We start from the raw sequence: 21202 nt of genomic DNA on the forward strand, positions 1-21202 counted from the left end.
GGTTCAAGCACCTACATTGAACACCTTCAAGAGTAAATTGGATGCTTATCTTGCTGGGATCCTATGACCCCAGCTGACTTCCTGCTCTTTGGGCAGGGGGCTGGACTCGATGATCTCCCGAGGTCCCTTCCAGCCCTAATGTCTATGAAATCTATGAAATCATTTGATTTCTGTGTTGTATTTGGCCAAGCCACCTCTTAAAGCCTAATCTGAAAGCTTTTGGCAGCTCTCCTTCATGAGGATGTTGGAAAAAAATATATACCCATACCCCTGGTTAAGCAGGGGTTAGGTACTGGTCTGTCCATAGCTGACTATTTATATGGCAAACAAATCAGTGCAGCATAGCATGAAGGTTTCAGCTTGGAAACCATGAAACATTGCAAAATGACCTAAATGGCTGCAGAGAAGCTCTGCCCCATGCTGAAATCAGGCATTTTGCTGATGCAGTCACAGGACAGGAAGCGACCTCCTGGGGCTCCTCGCATCAAAGGCGATGCAGGATACACCGTTCCTAGAATAGCTACCCTGTGACAGAAAAGACTGATGTAAGGGATATTCCTTGTATCCCTTTGTCCTGCGAAGCAGGTGTCTTGTGCTATGAATCCAACTGCACAGAGCTCAGAGGGAGCCATAAAACCTCTAAAAATGTTCTAAGTTAGCTTTTTGGTGCATTAAACTGTCACTGCATTAAAGGCAGTTATTTCTGGCTGTGCTGTGCCCTCTTTCAGGATGCCACGAGCCATCCCTTCCCCACGGTCTGAAGCTCCTGCTTCTAGCCCCGCAAGACAGATCTACTGCAGGTGAAAGTCCAGGCAGGTCTGGGCGCAGGAAAGCCAGGGCTGAGCCAGGGGAACTTATGGTTTACAAAACCCCCCAAAAAATCACAGTATGTGTGCAAAGCTGCTCCAAGGCGTGGCATTTGGATTGGGTCCCGGGGACATGCCCGCATGTGCAGACTGGAAAAGAGGTGGGCAAAAAGCTGCTGAACTTAGCAAGGGAAGTGCTGGGACAGGGAGTCCAGCTGTAACTCCTGTCTGCCTGGAGGGAAAGAGCTACCTGGCTTCGAGAGGGGGGACAGAGGGACAGGATGCTGTTTCCTCTGCCTCCAAGAGAAGAATTGGCCTGCCCTGGCCCTTCTAGCTGGGAGGTGGGTGGAGAGAAGCAGGGCTCAAGGGGGTGTCGGTGTCTGGGTGTGCACTGGGCCTGTGGACAAAGAGGATTGCTTTGCTTTGCCTAATCCAGAGGAGAAAAGCGTGTGCGGTCTGGGGCTGCTAAATGTCCTCCCCGGCAGTACGGAGGAGGAGGGTGCTAATGGGTGGCAGCTGAGGCAAGGAGAGGGAGTTTCTCCATCTCTGCTAGGTCAGCACAAAGGAAGCCGCTCGGGCGATGTGGGCATTTCACATCCATCAGGCCAGGAGAAGGGAGGCTGCCGCCACGCCGAGAGCAAGGTTTCCCCGGTGCCTGGGAGGAGGCCAGTTGCCAAGACAGGCAGAGCAGCTGCTGCCGTCACAGCCGGACCCCAGAAGGGCGCATCACAACGCTGGGTTGGCCTGAATTCGGGCAGAAAGCCTCCCGGCTGGTTTCAGACGGGCCCCAATAACCACGCTGCTGACGTTTGTGCTCACCAGTACGAACGAGACAAAAAGCAATGCTACTTTAGCTACCAGGCAGGAAGTGGAGCTGCACACCCCGACTTCTGCAATAGTCCATCTCAGACCAAGGCACCCCACAACTCGCAATCAGCAACCAGGCTGCATCAAACAGATGGGGCAGACAGAAAATCCATGCACAAGTCTGCTTGGCACAACTCAGTCCAAATGCACCAGTATCAAACTGGCACAAAGGCAGAACCGCACTATCAAGATTATCACCGATGTTTTGGGGAATAGACAGATCTATCCATTGCACTGATGTCAATCAATGGGATAAGCTGTTAGGATACAGCATGATTCCCTAGAAATATAAGTGTAACAAGACCATTGCAACCTTAATCCTGTTTCATTCGAGATTAAAGACAAGACAGTGTTGCTCCCCTTCCCCTTTAAAAAGGTGAAAAGGCCATTAGCGTGTACCACAGACTCCTGGTTCGTATCACCAGACGGAGGAAGAGGATCACGTGCACGAGCGGCACCCACCTACCTACACCGAAGAGTTCTCAGCACTGGACTTCCATCATCCGTAGCACTTTGACTGGATGCCTTTAATACTTAACAGCATAAACTAAAGTGTAGCTAAGTGCTGCAATGCTTATAAATGTCACGATTAATAAGAATAATCGCTTTTAAAAGGGACGTGCGTATCTTCCCTTTGCCTGTGCTTTGCTAGCAGGTGCTTGCAGGCTGCGGAGCATGCAGTGCACACGAAGGTGTGTGTCAATCCACATCCCTCCATAGGCAGAACGTAGTGAGAGACGCCCTGTTTATCTTCGCTGCTCCGCGCTGACTTCGTTTCGAACGAACAAGGTTGTTTCACGAGCGCAAGGAACGTGCACGGCGCCTCCAGCTGTTCTGCGCACCACGTGCCGTGGCATCCGGCATCCTCCTGGTAACTGCTGAGCCAGTCTGCACTTGCTGTATTCCCAATTTAAGGGGCTTTGGGGGAAGCACACTTTTGCCCTTCCTAAAACCAACACACAACTTGTATCCGCAACGCCGAGGTTTGATTCACTCTCGCATGGATTTTTCTGTGGTATTGGTGTTTCCATGGTATTGGCTGTAACAGATCCTGTTTTACTAAAAGGCACGGACTGCGAGGCTTGTTTTGTGTTGTTGTTTTTTGTTCGAGTCCAAATATTTTATAAAGTGCACGTACGGTGCTTGCGAAGTGCGAGCCAAACCGTAGCTGGCGTTAGGCAGCGCAGCTCCACGGACCGTGGCATTTGTGGCTGGCTGCACCAGCTGCAGACCCGGTTTGCAAACTGTCTGTGCATGTGTCCCGTCCACTACAAATACATTTCTGCATGCGCTGCTTTTTGGCTCCTAATCCTGCAGCGAAGGTGAGGGGGTGTTACAAATGTAGACTCATTCACATTTCTTCAAGAGTTTCTGTAGGCTGGGACTGGATCGCACTTAGATGCCAAAGTCTGCTCGGGCACATCAGAGGTGGAATAGCTTCAAGGGGACTGCTACCGAGTGCTCTAGCAATCTCTAACCCTGCCATGCCATGGTGTTCAGGGCACTTTGCTAGGAAGCACAAGACACACACTTGGTGAAAGGGGACCTGGAGCCCGGGTCTCGTGCTTCCCGAACATGCATTCTAACCATGGGAGGTTTTTTCTGTGACAACAATCTTGGATCCTACCTATTTTAAGGCCCTTGCTTACATTTTTACAAGTTGCTTCTTCCCAGGCTTCATATGAAGGACAGATGTACCTTCAACTGCAACAGGGGCTGTGCAATGCAAAGCGCCTACCCGCTTGTCACGGGGCACACGGCACTCTGGTTAGGGTCTAGGGGAGATGCGAATTCGCACCCCAGGGGACTGACACACAGCAGTCAATCTGTTAACAAGTTATTCATATTACTCTTTACGGCAGGGTTCATGCCTTTTTAATCCCTGAAGCATCATGAAAAGTTACGGCGCTTCGCGAATGTTTATTAATAACTCACTCGCTCCCTAGCATGCTAACAGCAACGGAAAAATGCTTCTGCCAACCAAGTCAGCAGAATGATCTAACATGATGGGAAATGGGAGGCTTATAAAATGCTCTTCCCTGCAAGACCCCCTTTCCCAGCTGATCTCCTTTCAAGACAAGTCCACTCTTACCCTTCCCCAACTCTTCCATCCTTCTTATCACATCTCTCAACGATGCTGGACCCCTTTAGGAGAGGGCCCTGCTTTCCTCTACCTCTGCATAACACACAACTCTCTGTGATGCTAAATTAACAAGAAGAGCGGAGCTTAGGATAATGACCAAGAAGCACATCTGGAAACGGCAAGAAATTGCACAGAAATGGTTTATCAGTCTTAGAACAGACCTAAGTGAGGTCAGAGAAGTTCACTGAGAGTCTGGAGGATTGAGCACAAGTTGGGGTCCCAGGAAGCGCACTCACAAACGGGAAAGGCGACAGCAGAGGACAGCGAAGAAGACAGCAGGCCAAGCTGATAAAAAGACGATGCAAAAGCTGGCGTGTTATACGTATCTACTGCCACTGACCTGAGGTTTCACCAACTGAAAACTTGGTACTAAAGCTCCTGGCAGAGTCACACATGATCAAAATACAGGGAAAATTAGATTTATCTTCTTAAGAAAACAGGCAATTAAGAACCAGTGCAACTAAGGCATACGGGATGTGGACGGTACCCCACAGAGGGCAACACACGAAGGGATCTGAGGACCAAGGGAAACTAATGGAAAGTAAAAAGAGACGGGTACCAAGGGGGGGTTCAAGAGGAAATGTTTAACACGGCCGGTGTGAAAGAGATTCGACCAAAGGCAGGAAGACCAGCTCCCCCTGTAAGCATAGGGTAAGTGAACTGTAAAATGGCTCTAACTAAGGATGCAACAGGAAGAAATATGTGATGTTGTTGTATTGTCTGTGTTAGGGACTTCAAGTTAAGATGCTTGGAAAGCACCATTTTAAATCTGTATGTCTTGTTCATGCTATGTCTCGGAGAAAAGGTTAGAAACCAGCCTTTCAGACGTGCTGCTATACAAGACTCCTCAGTGGCTTAGACTTGCCTGAAACTTTTTATTAACATTTTTAAAGAGAAAAACCCTCTCACCCGAGGCTATTTCTTCAGAGTCCCAGAGAAAAATCTAGGGGGTTGTTAGGCAGGTGTGAGCTGGCAAAACCCTAGCACGCCGAATACAAACAAATTACGGGGCGCAAATGCTGGACAAACAAATGAGCCACGTGGTTTCTTTTTCCTGTGAAATATTACTGTTAATCCTGCCAAATGATTATGTCTTTACACACCTCTCGCTTCGCACTTTCCAAAAAATTCAGCTTCTTTTGGAAAATGTTAAATTGAGGAAGGGCTCTGTGATGAGTATATGATGCCATGCAGAAAAGGCAATAATTTCAGTAGGAGACATTGCTTTCATCTGCGATGTCAGGAGCTGTGAAATACTGAATCTGAACTAAATTGCTTTGCTTGAGTAGCGCTGTACCTTTGACTTCAGATCAATATTTGGAGCAGTGCCTCAAATGCGAAACCTGAAGGGCGGGGAGAGGGTGGGGGGAAGCCATTTCTGGATAGTTTTAATGACTTGGAAGTTGCAATGACTTCCAAACAGAGCAGAGCACAATGGCTTAACCCGGAGCACCGAACAGGAAAAACATTTACACGTGGAAGGGTGGCAAAATATCCTAGAGGCTGATTTGAAGTCAAAGCTACTGGGTCCTATCACAGCAAAATGATGACTGCTCATTATTTAACTTTGGCGAGAATCATAATTAAAGGGGGCACTCGACAGCAAATTCCCACTGATGGCAAACAGCATCTTATGAGACTCCAGCGAAGAGCAATCAGACACCTTGGGGAAAGCAATCAGGCATCTGTGAAAGAGACCTCTGATGTCAAGAGCACCTCGCCTGGGATGTTTATTTAAGCGGCGTGAAGCCTGCAGCACATGTAACGAGACGGCAAGGCTAAAGGAAAGTTTTCACAATACAAGGGTCTTTGTAGGACCAGTTGCTCAACAGTCCTTCCTAATCAGCCGCAGAAAGATGGGCAAAGGCTTTGTGGTAAAACAGCGACATTTGGAAACCAACTCCTTCAAAGACGGCTCTTCTTCCAGGCACACATCAAGAGGATGCTCGTCAAAGCCTGCAGCACCCAGGATTTCAGAGTCAAGCCCACAGACTGCAACAGCTTTACTGCAAGGATCCTGCTTATTATCAGTCTCTGCAGTGCCATGAGTGTACACCTACCATGCCAGTGAATGACCAGCAATCACCCCGGGTCTGAAAGAGGAGGCAAGAAGATACACTAAATGAATACAGCACCCTGAAATCAGTGGGTACATCAGGGGGAAAAAAGAAAGAAATGATGGGGTTTTTTTGTTTTTGCAATGCAACTGTTAATTCTATTAGAGATGCTCAATTGCTTCAGATCATCTATTATGTCCATTACTTGCTGAATATTTGTATGGTGTTAAATAACCTCTGCAGCTGGCTGAAGAATATCCATCACATGATATGTTCAATGCCTAATTATAATCCAGTATCCTTATTGTACTGTAATGGTTGCACAATCTGATTCTCTCCGGTATCTGCCAGCGCTCATTCTTAAATCTGCATGCCCAATCCTGCAAAACCGTACACGCATCAGTTCCTCCAAGGCAGGGAATAGTTGTGTAACATGTCATGTACTTGGCTATAATCATTGATGGGTTTGCAGGATTAGAACCATAATCCATTACTAATCTGGGATCTTCTTCAACAAATTCTTCTCTTTTTATTTGCTGGCTGGTAGCTTGTGATCAATAAATCATGTGCCAGTTGTGATTATTCTGAATGGGGCATCGTATTGGTATAGTTAGGTACAAACAGCCGGCGTGTTTTCTTGCTACACCTTTCCACTTCTTTGGAGTCAATTTAAGAACCGTTCTTGGCTCGTAGGTTCTCACACAGCAAGATACTTAATCACGCACCTGAACTTTGTAGCATGCAGGTTAGCGACTGAAAGGAAGAACGGGACAAGGAAAACGCAACCTGCTCAGCACTACAGCTATACGGATGATAAAGCTTTCAGACTGCTGGTCTGAATGAAACACTGGAAATATTTCAGTTAATCTGATTTATTTCGGGCATTATGTAACACTTTTTTCTTGAAACGTAGGTCTATTTTTGAGACAACAACATTTCAACATTTCTGTATCTTTTCCTTCTTGGTCAAGACTATTCACCAGTTTTGAATTTATCATGATTTTGGTTGCCTTGAAAAATCCGTTTTTCATTGACTTTATTATTCACCAAAACCAAAACTGCTTCTTTATTAACCATCACCACTGATGCTGCTGCTGGCTTCTCTGCGGAAGCCAATATCAGAGGGAGGTGCAAGTAGTAAACACGTGGACTTTCTTCATAACTTGTTGGTTGTGCCCCCTAGTTACCACTTGCTTATCTGAGATAGCCTTGGTATCTAAAAAGCAGGGCTGCTTGATCCAGGCATGCATGCCTTATTCAGAACAGTTCAGGAGGCTGTAAACACACAAGCACATATTTTTCGGCGTGGATCTGAGCTTCTCTTTTAAGTGTGTGATGCTAATTCTGTATCACAATCTGTCTCCAGACACCTTTTCCTACAGAAGAAAAAGGCCTTGCAAAAATTCTGTATGCTGCTTCCCAGATTCATAACATTGCACAAATCAACATTTTCAGCTGGCAACCCCACAACATTGCACAATGTCAGCCACCAAAAAAATAAAAAATAAACATTTCTGAACCCTTCCCAAGGTTACCACAGATCTCTTTTATGAGAAGCATAAGGAGAAGGCTGTGTTAATCTCAGAGAAGAACCTGTGTTAAATCTTAATAGAGGCTGGCATTTCAGTGACAGCCCCTGGCTTCATAGGATGCCAAGTTTTTAATGTGAACTTCCATAAGGACTTAGCACGACCTAAAGCCTCGCTGCCTCGCGGCAAGTACCAGACTCGCGTCTACGTGAAAGGAGGCAGCGCTGCACTTCGACACGTCCTCACTGCGCCGCACCATCCGGACGTCACGCTCCCAGCATACTTTACTGGCAAAGTGGGTGTACCGCAAGACTGGCGTTCGCCCGCTTCTGCGCCAGCCGCACGTGGTGAGGGCACAGCCCCATCGATTCACACCTTCTGGTTTTGCCTTCCCTGGCCACTACCTAGCAGCAGAGATATTTTAAAAATAACCAAATGAACCAACAGCACTCCACCCCAGGCAAACCAAAGCAAACCACCATGCCCAAAGACGTCATTCCCCTGCACGCATTATCCTGGAAGAGGGTCAGAGAATAGCGCTTGCTTACACCATTTAATAAAACGTGGGCAGGCCCCCAGCTCCGGCGGTGTTGAGCCCCTTGCAAGAACCCACCCGCAATGCAACGTGTTTTCTTCCTGTATTTGTATGCCGGACCCTATCCGGCAGTGAAGCATTCAGTTCTACAGTACGTTTGCATGACTGACACCATACAAAGATGTCCTGTATTTACTCTCTGAAAAAACAGTGGGTTTTGCTTGCACTCGGCTATTGTGACTCCGAGCCGTTTTACTTCTATGTCAGCAGTTCTGAATGTGCGCTGGTCCAGGCATTTCACTCCCTGCTCACCTTTGTTAAGGAAGAGGCCAGAAACATTCGAGTTGCTGCATCTCTGGAGCAGATATAACTCAGCCCTATCACCTCTGGAGGGCTGTGCTACAATCTGTTTTATGTTAGTAACACTGCAGCCGCCTATTTATTTTTAAGTTCATGAAAGAGCACCTATGCCCAGTGTCCCCTGGCGCGCACAGCCTGAAAACCTGCAATGCGTTGACAGAGTCACTACAAATAGACTCTGGCCCGGCAATCAGCCTCCAAAAGCAAAGGCATAGGGAGAAAAAGAAAACATCCAGTGGCTGTTTTTCCACCCATTATAAGCCAGAAGCAGCAGCGCTGTCAGAGCAGTCGGGAGGGGAGGAGAAGGGGACACAAGGACCAACCTCCTCGGAGCTGGGAATACCCCGAGCCTGCCCCGATGGCTCGACAGCCGCAGGGCAGCATTACTTGGACCTGAGTGGTTATAAAAACACCCATGGTAAAGTTTTCTCAGGAAACCAGGGCTCAGCCATAGGGACCGAGTCCCCATTTAGTGAGAGGTGCGAGCATGAGGTCAACTTGCAGCATTTTTTTTTAAGGACTAGGCACATTTTTAAAATTAAGCATAGGTTTAAGCACCTTGTTGGCCTTGGGGTTGGATTTAAGGCTCAGTGAAGTCAGCAGGCATCCTTCCCTGCACGCCCTGGACATGGAGCAGGTGCTCCATCCATGTCAAGGCTTCACACGTCAAGACTAGTCCATTAGCTTGAGGTCTCAGCGTTGGCAACCTGCAGCTGTAATTATGGGCTTTGGCTATTCATAAGCAGTGTGTGCGGGGGAGATCCCATAAAACACTTTTTTATCATCTTCAATTCATCCGCTGAGACAGGGAATATTCAGACGTTTGGCCTGAGCAGTAAACCTGGAATATCCCATCACGTGCTACAGAGATCTCCCAACTGCACTCCAAATAAAACCAGCGTGTTTAGTCACGGTAACAGAAAGTCAACTGCGAACACTCATTACTGCCCTGGGCAAATAAAGCTCTGCTTCCGGCAAGTCCTTTCACAGCCTCTCATGAAGCGAGTCTCAGCTCACGAAAGCTATATATATATATATATATCTCGAAAGCTCTCTCTATATGTGTGTGTGTGTGATATGAGTGTGTGTGTGTTTTATATTTCTTATAGATATATAAAATCTTTACTTTGGTTAGTCTAGAAGGTGCAAATGCACCCTGCTGTCTACTTGACTTCTGACTAAGTACGTTGCTAAATAAAACACACCCAGCGCACAGCCGAAGAAATAAATATTGACACAGGATGCTGATAAAAGACCGACTGAACATTTTTTCAAACCAGAACATCATATTGTAGCATCGAGTTTTCTGATTAATGCGATCTCCTCACCTCTGACTTAAATGCCTCATCTCAGAGCTGCCTTTCAGGTTCACACGTGTGTGTGTACGTGTGCGTATATGTGTGCATGTGTATATATGCTTATATGTACATATATACACTTAACTGTACATATGTGTGTGTGCGCACACGCATAAGGTAGGTGTGTGTGTGTGTATAAGGTATGTGCGTGTGTGTGTACATAAAGCGTGTGTGTGTGTGTGTACACACTCAGAGAATAATAACGCCCTCAGAGCCCTGCCTGCTCAGAGCCCTCTCGGGAGGACGGGGCTGCAGAGCTCAGTTGTTTTGATGATTTGCGACCTCCACAAGCTACGCTGTCTGTGCTCACCCAGGTGAAAGTGCCAGCCTCAGAGTTAATCCACTTAATTGTTTCTTTCCAATAAACAGAGCCCTTCTTGTACTTCTGAGCAGGATCATTTAAGTGGCAATTGCTCCTTGAGGCTAAAGATTAATAAACACAGATCAGGCCTCCTACAAGATCTTCAAATAAACTGATCCACTAAAATAACAGAAAACAAACATCCCTAGATCTATTCCTGCTCTTGTTTTTACCTCCAGGTCTCTTTCAGGATTTCTGACGCACTCTTTGCAGCCTGGAATACCCCCTGGACCGTTTGTGATGGTGCGGTTATTACAGTCTCTTTTCCCAAAGGACCCTCGAGCTCTGTGTCTAAGTCTCTGTTGGAAGAAAGTCCCAGAAACTACTTTGTGCAAGAAGACACACGGCGCACGCCAGCAAGGAAGCTGAGAACAACCTGTCCGCAAGGACAGTCTCTTCCAGCCTCTGTTACTGAGTTGCTCCATGTCCTGAAGCAAACGAGTGCTTGCTACAAGTCCAGATATTCTTGTCATCTGTATACTGGGTTGTTGGTTGTAGCCATGTTGGCCCAAGGACACAGGCAGACATTTCTTTGCGTAGATGTGATCTCTTTTATTAGACCAACTGAGTAGTTGGAAAAAAGTTCTTAGCAAGATTTTGGGTGCTCATCTGTATAGGTACTCTCAATCCTCCCTTAAATCCTGCTAAACTCCTGCTCCCCCTGGTATCCTGTGGCCAGGAGCTCCAGGGTCCAACCCTGCATTGTGTTCGAAAGTCTAATTCAAGAACTCATAAATGTACAGCAACGCAAAGACAAAGCCCAGGCAATCCACAACCCACCAGCCAAACTTATTGTATTTCTTTAGTGTGTCCCTCATACTTCTACTAATGCTGAATTGAAGGGTCTTGGAAAATAGACACAAAAAACCCTTCTCCTCTGGCAGATTCAGTTTATAATCCTAATCTACCTTTGGAAGCCTCCGTGCCGAGCGGGTGTTCTAAGATGTCTGTCATGTCTTGGCTCCACGCATCCTTCACAGCAGACTTAGACACCACCCTGCCGTTCAGACTTTGTTGTGGCCGGAAGTTATTCCTCAAATACTCCACGGATTTGACGTGGTCTTGCTGCTCCGTGGTAAATATGGAATAAAACGCCTCCAGCTGAATGCAGCGATCGTGGCAGGGAAGAAAAAGAACATTAATTAGAAAAACAACGTGGTGAAATCCGGGGGTCTGATAAGAATGTAAAATGGCAGGAAGCGCTGATGCCAAGGCTGATAAATCAAACAGGAAACCAGGCTGCCCACTGAAATGACTGCCAATAGCCTTATCTAGCCGCGCTGTCTATCCTGCCAAGCAATAGAGAAAACACTTAAGAAACCCCAGTGAGTCTGAAACAGGCATGAAAACATTTGTTCTTAGCTTTCCTTGTCTTAAAGAATATGATGTGTGCAAATGGATACCCCGCCCCCACATTTTTGCTTCAACGGTTCTGCTTTTTAATATTCCCCCAAGAAGCAATCTGCATTTGTTCTGTCTTCTGAATGCAGCCCTTTATTCTGAGGTGTTTTGTAGACAGATCTCAAGGCCAGTATCATCCTCCCCTCTCCTTTTTTTTGAAGTGGGGAAACATCAGCATCAAACGCCTTGCCCAAAATCAAGCAGCCAGGCAGGAGCAGAGCCAAGAATAGAGCCCAGGTGCCCCGAGTCCTGGCACATTTTCCCAGGCACGGGAACATGCTCTCTCTCCCCTCAACTTCATGACAAAGTGAGAAAACCTAAGCCATGTTCCTTGTATTAATCTCATGTGTCATCATCATGCTAGGTACATTTTTTTTTATATTCTCTCCAGGAGAGGACGTAGCTGCTGCATTCAGATCTGGGCTATTTTTAAATGTAATGCCTTAACCTATAAGCTAAAACTGTTGTTATGTCTCTTATATATTTTCTGTTAAGGGAAAAAAAACCACACAATGTCTCAAAATTTCTTAGAGAAAAACTACTGGCACATTAAATGGAAAAGATTTTCAGTTAACTTGGTTGTTCTGTTAGGTTGCTGGGGTCAGCGCAGAATTTACTAATAGCTTGTTATCTTTCAGTTCCAGAACTAGAATTAAGCAGATCATTGTAAGAAAGGCTGAGCTAGACAGAGCAATACAAAAGAGCCAATCCTGTTCCCATTGAAGTCAATAGTATTGATTTCTGCGGGAGCAGGATGTGGCCCCAAGATTTAGAGAGAACTTGAATTGCTCTTATAGCTTAATGACAGACCACGATTTGAAAGCTAGAGACTTCTTCTTTTCATTAAGTGCATTTGCCCTAAGAGCTACAGAGAAGGATGTGACAGTTTCAAAACTAATGACCTGAAAAAAAATATTGTCAACCACATCATAGCTCCAAGTTGATAGCTTGGATTAAAAAAAGAGAAGAAAAGAAAAAAGAAAGAAATCAAAGGCAAAGCTCGGCAGACCCGTTAAGGGCTCCATGCTGAATCGGGGGCACCCAACTAAAATCATTTCATTTCCCTCCATTCTTCTGCTGCTGTCCAGTGCACTTGTTCTGCTGTGCTCTGACAATACGAGCTATTAAACGGAAATCTGTAAAACTTCTCCTGACCCTCGGGGCAGGACAGAGTCAATTTTACACATTTCATTTCAATAGTGAGTGCTGCTGGAGTGCAGCGGTGTGCTGGGCCTGCTAATTTGAGACGACCATTAGAATTACAGCATGGGGAGCAGCCCAAAGCTGACCAGCAAGCATGTGGAAGGGATTTGTTAAATCCTGAGTCTTGCAATTTTGGATTAAGAAAGTGAAGAACTCTGTACCCAGGAGAAGACTAAAAAAATTAAGGTGTAGGCAGCCCTTTGTACAAAGGCCATCAGATCTCAACTCCTCTTGCAAACAGTTTTTCAACTCTCTGAAATCCTAGCCTGGCTTTACAGCTGGGGAGACTTTTGCAAAGTGAGGTTGCGTGATCAACGGGAACGCGAAGTCCACACTGAAAGGTGGGACAGCACAGCTCAGACGGATCCATTCCTTTGTGGGAACGCAGGAGACGTCCAATTAGTCAAATGCACACCACTGAGCTGCTCAGGAATACTTGGCTCTTTTGTTAAAATGCTGAATCCCCGAGACCACAATCGCCCGTGGAAATGCCTCATGTCTGGTGAAAGGTTCACCGGGAAGGTTTCTCAGGTCCCAGCTGGAACTTCTGGCTGCAAGCAGGAGGGACAGGCAGCTCTCTCATTTTTCACGCACAATTTTGAAAGCACTCAAAATGTGTTCCCTGCCTGGCTCAACAATTCGGCTTGTTTTTCCCCCCACCGCTTTAAGGGACAGGTATATTATTGACATATTCAAGCACCAGCGGTGAGGAGGAAACAGGTCAGGCAAGGGGAGGATGCTGCAGTGCTCTCCAGGCAGGGCATGGGACCTGTCTAGGCAGGAAAAATTAGGTGCGTTACAGGTTAGACTTCAGGAAGAAGTTCCTTACTGTTGCATCAGGGCGGCAGTGGAACGAACTGCCCAAGAAAGGTGCAGCATCTTTCCTGGAGCCGCAAGAGGCGGATGAATTAGAAGTAGCCTTCTTGCTACCTTCCCCAAAACGGACAAACTAAATAGGACACCTCAGTTTTCTTATGGAGGGAGGCAGGGAGAAACATTTGGTTTGGCTAATCCTTCTCAGGCCCGAGACCTGCAGGGACTGACGCACCTTACCGAATCTACACGCCAGCGGTTCCCAAACTCGGCTTCTGCACCACCAATTTAAAACGATACAACCTTAAGCACCACCAGCAAATTTTTGTCATATAATTATAATAAATGTGTTAATGCGTACCACTGACAGGTTGTCTGCGTAAAGCTGGTGGTACGTGGACCGCAGATTGGGAACCGCTGCGCCAGGAGATTTCCTGTTGAAGTCAATGCAGCTATGAGTAGCGCTGGAAGCTAAGCAGTTGTGTAACTCCACTCAAGAGCAGGGACTTAGGTACCAACTGCTCACTCCGAATTAAGCCTTTAAGCTTATACTTCCTTGATGGCAAATTGATTTTTTAAACTTGAGAGCTTTTAAAATATTTTCTTCTCCTAGGCTGCCTTGGGGAGGTGTAGCTGCATTTTAACTACTGCTGCTGCAATGACAATTTCAACTTTTCTTTTCTCTTTTTTTTTGCATGCCAAAGAATGCATAAATCATTTCAACTTCACTTTTATTATAAAAATATTATCTACCACAAATTAGATTTTAATTGATCTCAGAGAGCCGGAAGCAAAAGAAGAAGCTGTGTTTAGGCCATTCAAAAAGAGTGAGAGATCTTCTTCAAAAGAAGGAATAAAAAACCAACAGGACACCACTGTTGGTAAGGGGAAACCTGTTTTAAAACCCAAAGTCATGTAATTATAAACTATTAAAACCCGGATGAGCACAGTTTTCTGAGGGGTGGATATCTAAATGGCAATTAAAAAGCTGAATCCATTATAATTACAATAAGATACTCCGAGGTATGCATTATGAGAGATAATGTCATGCTTTGGGTCAATGAATGCACTTAGCCTCACAATGATTCTGCGGGGTGACACGGCGTGTCCTGTTTTGTTGGCTAATTATTGGATGAGATGACAATGATGGAGCATTAAAGGCAAAAATGCAGAAGCCTCCACAAATGGACCACTTTCCGTACTGTCAGTTTTACAGCCAGCTCCGTTGCACAACAGGAAGGATTTAATTGGAGTTGCAACAAGGCTTAAATAATATCACTTTCCCCCTGTGGGGGCATGGGCTGTTTCATACAGCTTGCAACAAAGGAAGTTAAACTATGGAAATGGATTCTGCTATAGTGCTTCAATAAAACGAACACATCATAATTATAGTATTGGCTGTGATGGCACCTACATCTCTAAGTATATGTCTACCTTGAGCTGCTGGGGGAAATAATCCTATTATTCTATGTTTCCTGGTATTGCATTATTGTAAGCCTGTCTACAAACACAGAAGCCATACTGCTGTGTCTTTGTATAGATGAAGCAGCAAAATCCCCCAGTATGCTGCTATACAGGTGCTTTTGCTGGTACAACTATTCTTCTCTGGGAAGAGTTGAGATAGACTGGGATAAGGCTGTTATAACGATACTTGTCTGCACCATTTTAACTACAATGGTAGACACTCTCACCCCTGGTCAGAGCAGAACAAAAGTGAATAAGGACCTGGGCTGTTTAGTCGAGGAACTGGCTACTGACCTGCCTGCCACAGAAAATTAGGGTTGGACGGGGGTCATCTAGTCCACCCCCTGTCACTCCACAGGTATCGCAAACTCCAGCAGGAGGTTAAAAGCCTCTTGTGGTTCACATGCACTTTGAGGCAGCTCCCAAAAGAAAGGAGACACGATTTATTCATGTGGTTCATTCACACAGCCAACACATTCCCAGGCTGGTAAGCCTCTCGCAGCCGAGAGACCTGCCATCTCTTCCTTTCTACAAACTATCCGTTCAAAACAATGCACCGAGAAGAACTAACAAGAGCTCTTAAGGAATTAGGAGCAAGTCACCTCTCCTCCTCCGCACTTCTGCTTCGCTGCCCTCCTGAACTACTCATCCATCTGCTGCACCTCATCCTATCCCCAAAGCAGCGGTTCTCAACTAGGGGCTGCAGCACCCCGCGGTGCCTTGAGATCCTTAAGGTTAGCACGGTCGAGAGTGCAAACGTGATTCACGAGATCAATCCAGAGATTTTAAATAGGACATCAGAGCGTCGCAACCATTCTGGCCTGCCGTGGGCTTTCCTCCTCCTTTCCTCTATGGTCGTCCTGCGCTTGAAAGATGAACGACAGCGAAGAGCTGGCATTTTCTGAAGGGTGCCCTAGGTAAAACGAGAGGGGCCTCAAGTCTAATGAGGTTGGGACCCAGAGTCTTAGAGGCAAGCTCTTTGGTACAGGGCAGTCTTTTTACTGGGGGAACGATGACTGGCACTCAGCAGCTATGATGCTTAGCTAACTACACGCTACTGTAATTAAGAAGAAACCACTGATTACTTGATGGCGTTTCACTGCATTTAATACTGCCGACAGAAATATTGAGAGGCTTCAGTCATTCAGGAACAGCTTACTGCAAAAGTCTCTTTTCAACAGCAAAAGCAAAACGCCAGCAAATAAAAGGAAAGATTGATTTCAACAGAAAATCTATCTGTAAAACAATGGTTTTAAAACATCAACATGTATTTAATTGTTAAACACTGGACTAGACGGATCCTTTTTTTATTGTGGTAGTTTCTCTCGATACAAATTCCAGGCACTGCCTCGATCTACAGTAAAAGCTGTGATGTGCTAATTTTAAAGACTTGTATATCTGTGCTGTAAGTACATAATGGCAGCTTCACCCTGTTTTAAAAACAGTTAAAGATGGTGAAATGAAAGGAACCGCTTCTTTCCTAGCGTAATTAGCTCAACCTGAGGTTACTCATTTACTTCCCAAAGAAAGCTTCAGTTTGAAAGAGTAAAAGGAGGATTCTCTGCAAATATTTACACCATGGCTTATTTTTATCCTACCCAAACAATACAGACTAAATCATTGGAAGGAAATTGGGTTTCCGTTGCATTGTTTCCTAAGGCTGATGGCTCCTGTTCAGAAACAATATTATAAAAAATCTATATCTATATCTCTAGATATCTCTAGATATATCTCTAGATACAGATAACTATAGATAAAGACATATAGATACCTATATCTGTATAGATATCTATATCTATATAGACAGATAGAGATAGAGATAATCACCCATATTTCTTTTTTAGTCAACAGAACTCTCTGGCTTTTGTTCTCCAAACGAGAACGTCAGTTTTTCAGAACAGTGCCCTGAGGGCAAATCAAGCAAGAGCCTCTACGGGCGCATACACCTACCTGATGGTAAGAAATAGGAACAGGTCTGCGAAAAACTATCCACTCCACAATCTGACTACACGGAGGAGTTGTCAGAGAGCCTGTGTAGCGGTAGTAACTCCCCAGCGATGCTGGCAGCAGGTCTCTCAGCACAAAGGGATCCAGAAAGGTCTCCTTCTCTGTTGGAAAAATCGACAAAGAAAAATGGACTTATTTTTACATGACTTTAAAACTGCTGGGACATGGGCAAGACAACTTTCCATACAATCATGGCCACAGCCTTACTCTTCCTTAGCATGTAACCTCTGCAGCTTGGATGATCTGCACTGCATATGACATGGTGCCAGAAAGGGGATCAATACTGCTTTATGCCTGGAAGCTATCTTGACTGTGAAATTTCTACCATACAAGGGAAGCATCTTTCTCCCTCCCTCCCCGTCTCGTCCAGTAATGTGTATAGAGTTCGTATGAAGGCTGGCCTGCCTTGTTTCTTGCCCAATCTCAGCAGATCTGATGGGCAAGCAGATTCCCCCAAACCTAATGGTGAAGTTTGTCAAAGCCTAGTCCACCCTAAGGAGCCAAAGGACTTGGGGGTGGGTTTACGCAGCGATTTTAGGAGACCTGATTAAGTCAGAACCCCAAGAAGCAAAACCTAAGACTGCAGTATTCAGTTTTACTAAACCCCACAAAAGGTACTGTATCGATATCCACGTGCAGCTTTCCTGTAACCACGCTTTTTTTTTGCACTGCTAATGGAAAAGGCAAATATGTGCTTATTTTAGGCATCTCAGATTCTGCTGCATAACCACAACAGGTGTGCAATGTCTCCGAAACCTTCAGAGCTCCAAAATATTAATAAATCTATTAATGTCAAAATATGTAAGTTAAAAGAACTGTCAGCTTTCCCTTCCCGCAGCAAACAGATAAGACAAAAAGCAAGCCATGTTTTTGGCCTTTTAACCCATGCAAGCGTCATCCCTTTGGAACAAAAAAAACCGTGGTCATTAAGCTTACACTCTGGCTAAGCATACATTACCGGCCAGAATTTCAAAGAAGCACTAATCAGACACTTACAACCACCGTGGTGCCTCTTTTTTTTCCACAGCCAAGTTTCAATGCAATTTAAGCTCTAATTCAATTTCCACTTGCTCATTTTTTTCATGTGAAAATTTGGTCAGGCAACATATGGGTTCAGTTTGAGAGTCTGATTTTAAAATACAGCTCGTATATATATGTTTAAAGCAACTAACAAGAAATTTTCAAAAACAAGGCAGTTTTCAAAAAGCATGCCTGACTGTGCTTATTGTGTTCATCAGATTGCTTGCCTAAATATTTGTGCATGCAAATCAACAGTTATGAATCTTACAGTCCACCATTTGAACATATAAATATAATAATTTATATTATTATAAATATAATAATATAAGCAGAAATAATCTGCTTTCACAGCTAGGATCTATACATGGAAGTTAGATGGAACATGTATGCATTTTTTAAATATCTATCCACTACTATTCACCCACACTGGGATTTAAAAAAAAAAAAAAAAAGAAAAAAAAGAGTTGTAATTAACAATATGAATTTTTCACTCCTGTATCCTTTTACCCGAATCCATGAGAAACATTAAAATGCTGGACAAATGCATTACATAAAACAACATACAAGTATGGCACAGCCCTTTACCAAATGATGACAGAAGAATGAAGCTCATATTCTACTTTCAAGGATTTCTGTGCCATATGCTGACAATATTATATTTTAATAATTAATTGTTCATCAAAGGAAAAGATGAAGAACAGGGATGCTAAATTCAAAGTTATTCAAATTGCAAAAATGAATAATGCATGACTTTTATATTAAATACACACTGTATTAAGTAGTCTACATTTCATCCAACTGTCTTTCATTTTTAAACATTTTGAACTACAATATGAATAATCAACCAAGGGAAGCTTATTTAGACAAAGAAATACCTTATTGGAATGCAAACTGAAAGTATCCTACTATGATTAAATTTTAGTTATCAATTAGGCAGATTTTTTTAAGCATTTGGAAAGTCACAGTCAACTGGAAAAGAGAACATTTCCTGGGGAAAAAAAAGTAGCTTTGCTAATACACAGTTACAGAAAGGCATGATGTATGCTGTCCAAATTTTCATAGCTACAAGCAGTTTTGTAACTTTCCATTAATAAATTCCAAAGATTAAAATTAAAATACACATAATTGGATTATAATATGACCATTAATATAGAAGATAATCTGAAGATTAATTGCATTTTTTTGTTTTAAGAGCCTACTGTTTTTTTAAGAAGGCCATTCACTTGCATCATTTGGGTCCAGATGCACAATAGTGGGTTTTAGAACCTGCAATTATAAACATTTCTCAATCTGAATCCCTTAATTACATTGCAAGAACAGGATATTTATATTGAGTTCTCTAGTACAAAGATGCTTAGCCTATACAGTAACTGTTGTTGAGATATGCACAGAGTGATGCACACCAATATTCAGAGTGGTCACATCCAGAGTTGCTCTGGATAAGAGAGAAGTGTCCCTCCCTATTTGCAGCCCTCCATCTCTTTACCATTTCTGAAGGTGCACTGAAAATATGGAGATAACACTGTGCACTTTTCCAATTGCAAAAGGGAAGTATTTTAACAGCAGGTGCATGGCAGAGAAGGCTGATGGCCTGGGCATATAAATGATTTGCCCTGCAGTAAAAGGGGGCTGAGCTGCCCCATAGCAGCTACCCTTGTGCATGCTCTTACCCCACAGTAAGTGAGAGCTGAACTGCAGCAGCCTGGCCTTCAGCGAAAGAGGGTTAAGTGACCACAGCTTAGTTTCTGCCTCAGCTGCTTGGTTGTTAGGATGATGCACAGAGGTCTTGTCTAGACTTCAAGAAGCAAGGGAAGGGTACACAGAAGTAGGGCTGGGCCACTGGGCCTCTGAGATCATCTAGTCCAGCCCCTTGCCTGGGGCAGGATTTTCTCTATCCAAACCATCCCATACAAAATGTATTAGCAAAACTAGCATGATCTGTCCAGTGGGGAAGAGAGCACTCTCAGTGGAAGCTGCTGGCTGCGAGGCAAAGTCTGGGACATGCAGGGGTACCAGTCTGCCCTGATAACCTGAGGATGCTCCGAAAAGGCAGCAAGCAGGATCACCCAGCAGCTGCTTCGAGACTCTCTGAGCTCACCCTTTTCACACACGTCCCATACACTTGTGCATCCCAAGCACAGCCTTTTCTCCTGCACAGAAGAGAGTGGCAGAAGATAAATGAAGTCCGCTAGAGACCTTGACATACACCCTATTTTACATGGGAAGCGCTTAGATACTAGGGTGACAGGTACTAAAAAAATGACAGACGGATAGATGCAGCCGCCTGCCCCAGCAAAGATTCTCCTCACACCCAGGAGATGCTGCATGAATCACCTCCATCAAAACTGCATGGACCTACATATTATCTCTAGATACTCCGCTGACAGACGCCCCTCCGGAGCCTCCTTTGCTGCTCCTTGAGCCGGACTCCCCTATCAATACCAGCAGATGAGTGCGCATATGAGCAGAGTATCGGGCATCCAAAAAATGAACCCAAAGCACACAGACTGTGGCTCCAGCGTGAGATCCCTGGGCTGGACTGAAAGGAAAATATTCATTTGAGGAAGATGCTTTTCTTGATGCAATGGTTTCCAAGCAAATGTGACACTCCGGAGAAGAGCTGCAACCAGATACTACCCACTGAAATGCCACCATAATCTGATGCCATCAACTTATTAACAATTCGTACATGGTGGTTCTTTGCTTAAGGCGCTGAACATGCATAAAGGGCGTGCACACTAATATTTCCAAATGAAAAACAGCTGCATACCACAGATTCATTGTTAACGATTAAGAAAATGAACGTGACGTTCAGTTTTAACTCTGACGTTCGGAGGAACAGGACCAGCGTAGCCTGCTGGATACAGCTTTGCCTTCCTGCGAAGAACGGTGGCATCTCTTCTGGAGCCAAGCTGCAGGAGCTTCACAATGGAAGTTGGAATGAATGCACGCAAGCCGACTGCACGCTGCAAGTCTAAGAAAATATCGTTGAGTCCCCTTTTTTAATTCACCTGGCACACTGGGAAACATGCATTACCTTAGCCTTTAACTCACAGTATCTTAGAAAATGAGGGTTGAAGGGACCTCAGGAGGTCACATCTAGCCCAGCCCCCTGCTCAAAGCAGGACCAGCCCCAACTGCATCATCCTAGACGAGGCTTGGTCTAGATGGGTCTGCAGAACCTCCAAGGCTTTTTCCACTCCATGTTGTTTGGGGAGGAAAACACTTTTATATTGGATTCAATTAAGTATGATAAATGCATGTAGGTCATAACCTGG

The 21202-nt window shown here is 44.8% G+C and overlaps 1 protein-coding gene across 1 annotated transcript in view; it reads right to left on the bottom strand.

Annotated features, from left to right (window-relative positions):
• The window catches only part of PTPRG (protein tyrosine phosphatase, receptor type G), a 350734-nt gene that overhangs the window by 91526 nt on the left and 238006 nt on the right, over positions 1-21202 (bottom strand). The window contains exons 7-8 of the mRNA XM_019536996.1: positions 16848-17005; positions 10925-11117 (exon numbers count right to left, since the gene is read on the bottom strand). Of these exons, the coding sequence (XP_019392541.1) occupies positions 10925-11117; positions 16848-17005 (351 nt within the window). The remainder of the gene's footprint in view (positions 1-10924; positions 11118-16847; positions 17006-21202) is intronic.

The sequence above is a fragment of the Crocodylus porosus genome, unplaced genomic scaffold (assembly GCF_001723895.1).
Source record: "Crocodylus porosus isolate Cpor-Errol unplaced genomic scaffold, CroPor_comp1, whole genome shotgun sequence".
In the NCBI taxonomy this organism is placed as follows: Eukaryota; Metazoa; Chordata; order Crocodylia; family Crocodylidae; genus Crocodylus; species Crocodylus porosus.